The sequence below is a fragment of the Centroberyx affinis genome, unplaced genomic scaffold (assembly GCF_046629955.1).
Source record: "Centroberyx affinis isolate AG114_WGS23_722 - 3 ecotype Tasmania unplaced genomic scaffold, CSIRO-AGI_Caff_v1 ptg003073l_1, whole genome shotgun sequence".
In the NCBI taxonomy this organism is placed as follows: domain Eukaryota; kingdom Metazoa; phylum Chordata; class Actinopteri; order Beryciformes; family Berycidae; genus Centroberyx; species Centroberyx affinis.
This window is the reverse complement of record NW_027281158.1, coordinates 1-12,078: the sequence shown is the minus strand read 5'-3', so window position 1 is coordinate 12,078 and position 12,078 is coordinate 1. Positions and strand designations below refer to the sequence as shown.

Below are 12,078 nucleotides of genomic sequence, written 5' to 3'. Positions count from 1 at the left end.
TTGGATGAACTCAATTAAATTGTGGGCAGGATTTCCATCCAATAAATATATGTAGCCCCAACTCAAACTAAGTACATCCATGCAATATAATTTAATTGAGTTAGTCCAACTCATTTTTATCAAATACAGCTAAAATAAAATAATTACATTAATTAAGTGAAATTGATTTACGTTTGTCCAACTCAGACTAATATAATTTAATTGAGTTAGTCCAATTCATTTTTATCAAATACAGCTAAAATAAAATAATTACATTAATTAAGTGAAATTGATTTACGTTTGTCCAACTCAAACTAATATAATTAATTAGAAATGAAATAAGGTAAAATTATTTTTCATTTGATCCCCCATTAAGACACACATGAGACAAAACCTGGTTGAGGTGTTTTTACTGAAAATGCTCAGAGATAAGTTCAGCATGGTCAAAACCGACCATCCATGACACTAGTGTGCCTGCATTTCTTTTTTGTTTTAAAGATAACAAACATTAAGAAACAGACTGAGCAGGAAATGAAAACAACAAAAAACCCAACATTATCTATACAGTGCAGGTTAAAGTGTTGTTTTTAAATGTTAGAACCAAGAAAACATCAAAATGGAAATCATCGATGAGGTCGATGACAGTAACCCTCAATTCAACAACATCAATACTTGAATACACACACCAAGATATTAACTTTTTTACTTGCATTCACACAGCAAGATAAAAACTTTTTTTTAAAAGAACAATTTAAGAGGGGTGTTACTCCTCGTCAAGTGCCCTGGAAATAGTACTCCCATAACAGCTCCATAACTGGGGAAAAATGAACGCCCAGCTATCCCAAATCCCCCAGAGCCACAAACAACAAAGACTCTATGAAGGTGGAGGCTTTGCACTGCTCTCCAAATAGGGGATATCATTGGGTGGTTTAAAGAGTGCACTGCACAAACCTATATTTGGTACTTGCATAAGTGTATAGTGTAGCCATTTGCCTTGAACCTACCATAACAAAAAAGCAGAAAAGAAATTCTTGCAATCTGCATATACAACCAATATGGCAAACGCAAAATTCCCACTACTTTGGTTTGTCAAGAGCAGTACAGCTTTGTTTTCTTTCCTGTAGTACAGATGGTCAGTTCAAACAAGGACAGTTTTGCAATTACTCATTTACACTGAAGAATAGCCTTTGGTGTATTATCATAGGTGCTAACAGAAACAGGTAGCGTGGACCACTTTTGGGCTACAAAAAAAAAAAAAAAAATTACAACATTCACAGACCAAGAGTCTGATTATAACTAACAAGGATACCCATAGTCATGGAAATGTAACTTAATCTGTGAAAATGTGACTTGCAGCATGAAGAGTTCTGGCCATTCACAATCAAAGGAAATTACACAGTGTGCTGAGTTGTGTTTAGGTCCATTTCAACCCGAGTTGAGAGTCATGCAATCAGGCGACAGGGAGGAGAAAAAAGGACGCGCCAGTTGACACTAGAGATGAATGGCAGCTTAAGTAGAGTCACACTCAAGGAGTTAGGATGGGGAGGTGAAGTGGGCAAACTTTCCATGTGTAAACACTCGTCCAAGCCCATGGAATTCCAACCTTAAACCCCCATCAACCATTAGTTCGTAAGGGAGGAGCAATTACAGTAAGTCGCTCCACTCCCCATGGCTGCATATCATACAATATTTAAACAGCTTGCAGTCATACGTAAAAGTTCAGTAAATTACAGCCCCTGGCCTGCCTCTGTGCAGCTTAGTCAATTCTTTCAAAATGTCAGAACAAGGAAAACATCCATGAGGTCATTGATTGTTGTTGGTCGTTGACTGGGCAGAAGATGAAAGTGAAAAACAAAACAACTCCCAAAAGATCTGATAAGGAAACTTGAAAATGTACTTTGTCACCTGGTGTTCACCTCTTATGCAAACAACTTGATTTTCAGCTGCTGTATCTTTGCATTCAGCTTGTGCCCATCCAGATTCATTATGACCTTCTGGAAAAACTCGAAAGTGTACTTGAGGTTGTCTGGAAAGCTTAGATCAAGGGCATAAATGAGCCCAAACAGCATGATGAACCCCATGATGACACTGCTACGTTGGTCAGGACTTTAATGCCTTCGATCACAATTCCCACGTCCTCTGGCTCCCCATCCCCATCTCTTCGGATCGTGTAAATCCCCATGACTCCGATGTCCCTCTCTGCATCCTCAGTGGCGGAGGCCTGAACAACAACACAAACACAGACCACTTGTGTTAAGTAAAATGCTGAACACCACAAACAGAAAACTATATAAAAAAATATAAATAAGCATTCTTAGATCATCAACTGCAGTTTAGAGAAGCAGACTAGATGCTCAGTTCATCAGTTGTCGGGGTCAAAATCAGATGCCAATTGCTGCCAAATCACATTTTGGTGCAATTCCTAGACGGATGTGGCCTGTCCTGTAGCTGTATGTAGGATTCACAAATGTATTGTGTGATTTATATATAAATGACTCTCTCCACAAAAATATTTGTCAATGCACACAAAAATATTTATCGTTGTATATGAATGTAAAAAAAATCCACATTTAAAAAAAGAAGGTTCACAAATGTATTTCTGATGCACACACAAATATTTCTTGTTTTAAAAAAATGTAGTAGAAATCCACAAATATATGTATTTAAAAGTATTTGCAATTAAAAAACATATTTGGATGTTGTTACATTTATATACAGACTGTTGAACCTGCATTTACAAACTGCTTGTCATTTGTGAACTTCACTGCATTTGTGTGTGAGTGGTTTGAGACTCCCCTGCCACGGCTCCATTCACAAATGCATTTTTCTCAAAAGGGAATTATCTGTAGCCTATCAGATGTCTCCTTCCTTTTCAGCCAATCACATGAGCGTAGACTCGAGGGTGTGATTTAATGTGATCACATAGCGTTAACATCTGCACAGTCTGCAATTATGAATTAGAACACGAGGAGAGAACGAACACTGTCACAAATGAAAGCAGTTTGTAAATGCAGGTTCAACAGTCTGTATATAAATGTAACAACATCCAAATATCAAAAACTGTTTGGGTAGGAGGGCTTCCTGGACTCAAAATTACGTTTGTTTGAGGTACTCTTTGGATAGGGATACATGTTGGCACAAAAATTCAAAAAAACTCCAAGGCACTTTCTTTAAACCAATTAAAATGCCTTTATTGTCATGGCATGGTCATATTAGACTTTAAAACCAAACTTCGACACGTGTTGGCATCAAGCCGTGGACTAGGACGAGGCAGAGGAAGAGGAGGACGCAAAGGGGGAGAAAGACCAGGAACCCAGATATACACGGAGCAAAACCAGATACGGGCCGTGATCAACATCTCCGGCAAACCCCCATCTGAGGAGAGTATCCAAGTACTCTCCATCGATTATCTTTTGCCCCTACCTACTCTGCAAAGAAATTTGATACAAAGATTGACCAGTTTTAGGAGATGCCCTACTCTACACGATAAACTGGTACACAGCCATCTTCAACCAAACACCCAACAAACATGGTTGGGTCCAAAACCCGAGGAGTCCTACAAGTGTAACCATTGTAATCACTGCACAAATGTAATACAGACCAAGACATTTATGGATTTTACATCTCAGAAGGAGTTTACCATTAATAATTTAATTAACTGTAAAAACTCCTGTTATTTACAGGCTAGAATGTCCCAGTTGCAAAGTTTTTTACATTGGAAGAACAAAAAGACAGGACAGGCTAGCAGAACACAAATATGCCATTCGTACAGGGAATGTAAACTACCCTATGGCTAGACACTATCTGGACTTCCACAACAGTAACCCATCCACATTACAAGCCTTTGGCATTGACCACATCCCATCTTCCATACGAAAAGGTGACAGACAAAGGAAACGTAACCAACGAGAAGCCTTTTGGACTGACAAACTACAGGCTACTAAACACCCAGGCCTAAATGTCTACATCCTCTCTAGGCCACAACACCATGTCCAAGTGGAAGATTCCTATTGGTGGAATACCACTAGAAAAGGGCCAGGTGTTCCATGAGATCTGTTTGACTTCCTGACGAAGGCTTGATGCCGAAACGTGTCGAAGTTTGTTTTTAAAGTCTAATATGACCATGCCATGACAATAAAGGCATTTTAATTGGTTTAAAGAGAGTGCCTTGGAGTTTTTTTTGTATTTTTGTGTCAACATCCAAATATGTTTTTGATGAAAATTGCAAATACTTTTAAATACATGTTTGTAGATTTCTATTACATATATTTAAAGCAAGAAATTTGTGTGTGCATCAGAAAAACATTTGTGAACCTTTTTTTATGTGGATTCTTTTTTACATTTATATATAACGATAAATATTTTTGTGTGCATTGAAAAATATTTTTGTGGAGAGAGTCATTTATATATAAATCACAAAATACATTTGTGAATCTTTCTGTGCACTTTCATTAATATTGAGACTCCTCTGATTCCATAATAGTGTGCCATGGGAGAAATAACTCTGGGTAACACTGTTCGACGCTACATGGGAAACATATTGTGATAAACTTACCAGATATTCCTTGAAGAAAGACTCTGGATCTTCATTGAGGTAGATGACGAGGCTTCTCAGGATGCACTCCCTCCTGGTGTTGATGTTGTCACACTTAAGCAGGGACGACAAATCAAGACAGAATTTAGCCAAATGTGGGTGCGACAGTGGCACAGGTAGAGCAGGTTGAAGACCAGAGGATCGTATCTGTCGAGGTGTCCCTGAGCAGGACACCTAACCCCTAAATGCCCCCAACAAGCTTGGTAGTTGCCTTGCATGGTTTGCACAGCCGTTGGTGTGTGAGTGGGTGAATGAAATACAAACACTGTAAAGTGGATAAAAGCGCTATATAAGCAGGCCATTTACCATGTGTTCAGATGTGTTTAAATGAGCAGCTATGGACAAGAAAACCTTACAATAACCACCCCAATATAGTGAAAAGGATGTTTTATGCATTTCTACTAACCGAATCTTTGATCACCAGGACGTCCTTGATCCTTTGCCCCTTCACTCCTCCTTTGGTCTTGAAGATCTGTATCAGCTTGTCTGAGAAGTGGTCCAGCTGTGACATGAACTTTGATTGCAGTGGCTTGGTGGTGATCCGCAAGAACTCTGCATTCACCTGAAAAATATTAACAAACAAAATACAGCCATTTGTTTATTATAACTAGAATTTATAACCTCCTCTCCTCTCCTTGTCTCCTCTCCTCTCCTCTTCCCCTCTCCTGTCCTTGTCGTCTCCTCTCCTCCATGGTGGGACACACAAACACACAAACCACTCTCCAATTATAGTAGTGGGATTACTACCATATAGGGATGAAGGATTATTGGCAAATTCAAATTGCGATTGTGCAGCCATTAATCATCATGGACAATAATAAAAACGGTCAACACATACATACAAACACACACATTTACTTACTTCACTCTGCTGGAACAGGGCAGGCCATCTGTTTTTGAACTCTCCTATCATGGGCCTCTGCTCCACGATCTCTAGTCGTCTGTGGGAGAAGGTTTTTTCCATTGTCGCTTTTATCACCACTTCATTGTCGCGCTTTTTCAGTTCTGACAATAAAGCAATTCTCTCGTTCTCCAAGCTTTCTGTGGTTTCGCCTTTTGGGTGCAGAGGAATGTAGTTAACTTCAGCCTTTCTTGGTTTTTTGATGTTAGCTGCAGCTTTGCCTTGGCCTTCTCGTTTGTGCTTCAAGGAGTTCACACGGATTTCAGGATGTCCGAGTCGCCCAAGCTTCGTTCGATAGTTTTGCATTTTATATTTAAGTGATTGTTTCCATCCCCAAAATCCTGTCTTGGATCCCAGCTGCCCCAAACAAGGATGGGCCCTCGTCAAAGCTGCTGCTACCTCTTCACACTGATAGTCTCGTGGGTATTTTGTGTATTTCATCATTTCTTGGGCTAGGCCATCAAGGATGACTCCTTTCAGCTTTGGGCCAGGGTTGAAGTATGTTCCATTTGTCTCAAACTCTGTATTCTTTTGATGTAGCTCAAATTCTGCCTCGTAGGTGAATTTAGGGACCACAAAAACCTTGGGCCAGGAGGACAATCCTGAGGGCTGAGTTTCTGGGGATGAATGCGGGGTTGACGTGTACAGCACATCATCGCTGCAGGATGAGGCTATTGACGAAGCAGGGGTTTGAGGCTCTGGGCAAGTGGAACTCGAGGTCTCACCAGATGAGTCTACTGTGTACAAAGTGATGTAGGGCTCCACAGGTGACAAGAAAGGAGAGTATATTACTTTCAGTGTGCTTTTATCTTCAATTTCAGACACCGAAGTTAGGTTCATGAACTCGTTAAAGTCAGCATCCATGTATTGCAACCGGAAGTCCTCTTTCAATTGAAAGAATGTCTTTACTAACATATGCAGTTCTTCCACTGTTGCTGGAATTCCCGAAACCAGGGGCAGTTTTCTTGAGTCAGACTTGTCACCAAAGATGATCCGCAGAACAGCCATTATGGAACACCTTTAATCTAGAGCAGAAACAAGGGAGAAGGAGAACAAGAATCCAATACATTAGGGTTATATTTGAGATTAAAATAAAAACAGTTTTAGAGATTTTGTAAGAGCCTGACATCCAGAGCTCAGATTATTTGGGTTTAACGATGACACTAACCTTTAACAATGACAAATCTTTTCAACATTACCATGCGCAACCCCCCAACCATGTACTCCACAAGGGGATATGGGTCTTCCAAGTCACCAAGCTCAATTAGGGCAACCTCTGTAGTGGGTGAGGCAGACAGCTCAAATGCCCCATAATGCTCCCTATACCAAGTACATACATCTTTCACTAGAAAACACAACTTCTCCTTAAGAATGCACAGTTGAATGATCTCATTAAATTTAGGCAGTCCATCTACAGATCCGTGTACAATAAGCATCCCCTCACTGTAACGTATACCACTGCAAGACACATTTTTTGCCATATGAACCTCAGTCACATCTGGGTATCTCTGCTTCAGTGTAGACACTACTCCCTCATTAAGGACATCAACAGGCATGATTGAGACATCCGTGACCTCCAAGGATGACTTCTTGAGACTGGAGGAATGTGTGTGATAGGCAAGCATGAACTGGTGTTTAATAGCTAGTGAACGAGGTATATTCTTAAAGCAATTTGTATGACGAGCAACCTGCTTGAAGAAGCTATGTTTAGCCTCAAATCTCATCGTCCACAGTGCAATTAGAGGTCCGAAGCAACGAATCATTTGCGGGTAGTGCTCTAAATAGTGATGTTTTGGTAGGAGCTTGATATGTGGAAAGAGTTCAAGATAGCGCTGTCTGTGATCATAGATCTTGGCCTCAAGATACGCAATGGTCTCATCTGTGTGAACAGGGGCCACAACCAACTCAACTATGTCCTTAAGATCTAGAATCACCTGCCATGCTGGCTCATCTTCTGGCAAAATTTGCCCAATCACAAAGGGAAGCAATCTTAGCAAGGACCAATTTTCATGCGCATTGCCACCGATAGTGTTGCTAGATGTGAAAGAGCGTGGTATGGGATGGGGGCGATTGGTTTTGTCCCCCCATTTGTACGGAAATGTCTGGATCAATGTGTTAAGACCATCAAGAGTGAAGTATTTTTTGGAGATCAATAAACTAATACAGCGCGCAAGTTCGACTGGAACAACACCCTCGAAGAGATCATGCACAATATCAGGAGGATAACCAGTGCTAACATGAAAATACAAAAGGTGCTCTGTTAAAACACACTGTTTTTTGACACCACAGCAGACAGTTGCATTCTCCTGAGCAGACTGGACATGAATATCATGGATGTCTCTGGTTCTAAGTTGGAAAGCACCTGACTTGACATCCTTAGTCTGAAATTCTGATTTATCTCCAGTACAAACCCTGCATATTGACCCGCCAGAAAAACTCTCAACAAATCCACCTATCCCATGGGCTCCAAGATTGTCAGCTATGACACACTGGACAGAACCTTTAACCAACTGACCAAGCTGAGAAATAAAGACACCGTGCTGTTCTAATATGCTCAAGTCTTGCAAGAGAGGCTCCAAAACTTTTCCATAGCCATAGGCCTTGACATCATCAGCTTTGCATAGAACAGCTAAATAGATTGAGGTTAGTGTTGAATGGGAACCTGGTGGCAAATTACCCAAAACCCAATAGACACCACAGAGTTTGTGCTTTTTACGAGATGTCCCAAGAGGGTTACAAATCTCAAAATCATCAACATAAAGATTAACTGCTATTCTCAAACCTTCACCAGATAGAAAATGATTTTGTTTGTAGTACTCACCGTCTCTTATGGTTCTGTACTCTTGGAGACAATCCAATAGCTGGTCTTCTATTCTCGTAGTTTCGAGATGTTCAAGGACACCTTTATGAGAGAGCAACCGTTGCAAAGATTGTAATATAGGGATGTATTGAAATGTCCTATTCCTCTGGGCATCTAGAATATACTCAACCGGCTCTACAACACCAAAATGGGAGGTATAGTACTGTGTACGTTTATATGCAGTAGCAAGAGGGCCATCCTTTGCAATAGCTATGCCCAACGGATTAGATTTGCATAGAACAGTGGAAAGCTCATCAACTACGGACTCTTCAACTTCTAGTTTATGACTTTGGAATACATCAGAAACAATAGCTTTTGTGACAGGCAAAGACGCTGTACTTAATATGTAGTGAAGTTCAGAAAGGACCTCATCAGTAACTGCCTTTGGAATGTGAACAATATTTTCCAACTTCAATAAAATGCAAGCAATTTTCTCTTCAATAACATTTGGCAGGTGTAATTCTGCAGCATCACCACAACTTAGTGTTTCATATTCATGATCTATATCCACAGACTCTGTTGGCCCATCTGCAGAATTGTCTGACTGATGCAGCTGACCGCTTGTGCTGATGACATCGGCTTTAAAGTCTTTTAATGAATGTTGGTTGTGTTTCCTGTTTTTGTGTGTGTTGAATGTACTGTAAACGTTAGTTTTAAATGTGCATCCTAGAAACATACATGGAACCGTTTCATCATGCCTGAGATGTCCATTTATGTGTTGAAAAAAATCTCTTTCTGTCGCTAGTTCTCTGCATGAGCACACATGACACTGGAATGTAGATACTTCTACTGGCTTTGGAGTTTGCTGTTTAGTATGACTTTTGTATGTGTGATTTAGTAGCTTACTCCATGTATTAAACGTACACGGGCAATCTGTGTATGGACATGGATAGCGATAACTGCCCCTTAAATGCCCATGAGTCTGCCTAAAATGTTGCAACAACAAATACCTGCTAGCTAGTTCCAAACGGCATTCTTTGCACTGCCACATTCATTATCCTAAAAATGAGAAGAAAGAGAATTAGCACATATCACATTGAACAAATGGCAATGATACAGATCAGCTTGTGCCAGCATTGAGCAAGTAGCCTATTACTTACTATCACTATGAGGTTGCCACAAGTAGCTTGGTAACGCTGATCAAACTGCAAAACGGCAAAAGATGAGATAAATATATTAGAGGTGTGAATGCACGTTATTTGACAGCGAGGTACATTCTAAACTACTACAACAAACGAATACTTACCAAGGAATGGAGAGAGTGTGGTCTCGCACATGCGCTGATTAAACTGCAAAAGATGAGATAAATATATTGTGTGAGTACAAGTGCTGGAATACTCTAAAGTTCATCGACAAGTCAAAATTGCACGAGAGCACTCGCCAATGAAAACAGATAAAACGTTAACATTTAGAATGGACTAGCAATCATTTTACAGCAACACTAAAGCTACATCAACAACGGAGTGACAATCACATCATTAAAGCATGTCAAATAAATTTTACTCTGCCATTTTAATAATATATCAAATAATCATCTTAATTAATAATATAATTAATAATAATAATCATAATAATCTTTATTTCATCTTTGTGTGTGCATCATTTTGGATTTCAATTATAGAAATGTGTCTCAAACAGTACATAAACGTAAGCAAAATGTGTGTTATACAATAATATATTTATACAATAATACTATATTATTACACTATAATTATGCTAGGTGTTTGTGTTATTGTTAAATTGAGCCTATAGGTTCCACTGTAATTACCAAAGAACATATATATATCTCTGTGGTAATGACATTGTTTGAATTGGATCAGGCCAGTTTTTATTTGTGTTAAACAGCACAGGGACATACCGTATTTCCTCAAATAAAAACCAGTAGTCAAATAAAAGCCGGGTCTCGAATAATGGCCAGGGAAAAAACAAGGGTGGATAAACTCCCGGTGGCTGTCATATTATGTGCATGCCAACTAAGCATAATGTCTATTTCCATCGCTTTAATTTAATAGATTCAAAAATAATCATGCTATTTTCAACACCTTGTTGTTCTGGATTACTCATCTAAAGTTTCAGTCATTGCACGCCTATGTGTGTCTCAGCCACACACAGTCAAAGCCAAAGCGAAGTGTTGAGTTTGTATTAACAGTGTAATGCAGTAATTTTAACAGGGCAAACGAGGCTTCATACCCAAATATGACCAATTATACTTATCAAAACAGAGGGAATTAGAAATAAAGGCTTGCCTCTAATACAAGCCTGCTTCAAATAAAGGCCTGTTACCTTCTGCAGTTGAGGTAAATAAAGGCCCCGGTCACTGTTTGAGGAAACACGGTAATGATAATCCTATCCTGGGCACAGTGGGCGCGTCTGCTCTTCCTCTCTCGATAAAGTTTCAGAGCAACAGAGACACAAAGTGTCCCCATAACCACAATCTCGGAACCCATCGTCTATCGGTCTGACGATCGATGGATGATGGGTTACGAGATTGCCATAACCACAGCGAATTGTCTGTCACTGCTCTGAAGCTGGTGCTGGCAATGCGCGGGTCCGTGCGCTCCCCGACGTTAGCGACAATCATCTGGGAGCGTGCCAAGGGGCTTTTGTACAGAAATAAAGTCACTAAGAGGGGCTGAGTCGCTAAGTCTAGCGAGAAAGTCAACAGTGGCAACACTGTGTGTGTGTCAGGTGCCCGCGTGTGAGGGGGAGAGGCTACCTAACGTTAGCTAGCCAGCTAACCCGCCAACTCCGACTTTACTGAAAACCGAGCAAAATTCGCCTCGCTTAACGTTATCACGGCTGTTGCACATATTTCGGTCAATATTACGAAATGCACGTTATTTGGCAGCGAGGTACATTCTAAACTACTACAAAAACCAATACTTACCATGAAATGGACTTCCACCTGCAGTCAGTGTCTCACCGATGTCTTGCAGCCAGAGGGAGAAAATGGTGGGCGCAAAGACATGTGACGAAAGCGCGTGGTCTCGCACATGCGCAAAGGGCGGTCCCCCAAACTTAACTCATTTATTTTGCGTTAATGCATCTCATAGGTGAAACTATTATATTACCTCAATTAAATATACATGTATATCTTTTAAATAGATATATTTAAATAAAGCAAACGATATTTAAATGTGTCACATCTAAGAAGGGCTTGAATCACTTTTTTGAGTGCACAAGTCTGGCAAGTACATCAAAGCACAAGTGTAGTATTTGCAGTGCAGTGATCTAGGTAATATCCAGACTAAATGTTTTTAATGAGTTTGGTTCCTCTCAAGATTAACTTAATGATCCTAACTGGCAACCCAAATCCTAAGTAAACCTAATTATCCTAACTGGCAATTCAGGTATATTTATATAAGTATTAAAATGGCTTACTCTTCAGTGGCCTCAGTAAACAACTCCGACAAAAAACTGACTCGGCCGGTTTTGTGAGGCACACCAGCTCCTCAGATCTTGTGCTTTCGTGTCATCCTGTAATTATGCAGTGCACTTTGAGTGTTTAAAATATTTCACCTGTCTTGTGTTCAACAGTGAACTTGGTTTGCGATTCATCCTGTATGACACTTGGCTGATTTTGGGACGCCATATGCTTCATAGCACACATAACATAACAAACCACATTGTCTACATGTCAGTGCGTATTTTATGGTTTATGTCATATCTGCGTGCAGAACAGGAGCAAGTATTTCAGGTATACTAAGGTGAAGCTCAATGCTAACTTTCTGAACCAGTCATTAT

At 40.0% G+C, this 12,078-nt stretch overlaps 1 protein-coding gene across 1 annotated transcript; it reads right to left on the bottom strand.

The window, feature by feature from the left end:
• Nucleotides 1-407: 407 nt before the first annotated feature.
• LOC139659362 (uncharacterized) lies at nucleotides 408-5,961 on the bottom strand. The gene is made up of 4 exons (XM_071537605.1): nucleotides 5,436-5,961; nucleotides 4,980-5,135; nucleotides 4,535-4,627; nucleotides 408-2,200 (listed from the first exon to the last, which is right to left on the bottom strand). Exons 1-4 carry the CDS (start codon nucleotides 5,916-5,918, stop codon nucleotides 2,015-2,017), a joined length of 918 nt encoding a protein of 305 aa, XP_071393706.1. The 5' UTR covers nucleotides 5,919-5,961; the 3' UTR covers nucleotides 408-2,014.
• Between the last annotated feature and the right edge of the window lie 6,117 nt (nucleotides 5,962-12,078).

Excerpts from the sequence above, each read along its gene's own strand:
- LOC139659362 (XM_071537605.1), bottom strand. The coding sequence starts at position 5,918 with ATGATGAAATACACAAAATACCCACGAGACTATCAGTGTGAAGAGGTA. Across the intron at positions 5,136-5,435 it reads CCCTGTTCCAGCAGAGTGAA|GTGAATGCAGAGTTCTTGCG; the intron begins GTAAGTAAATGT and ends AATATTTTTCAG. Across the intron at positions 2,201-4,534 it reads CTTTCTTCAAGGAATATCTG|GCCTCCGCCACTGAGGATGC; the intron begins GTAAGTTTATCA and ends GTTGTTGTTCAG.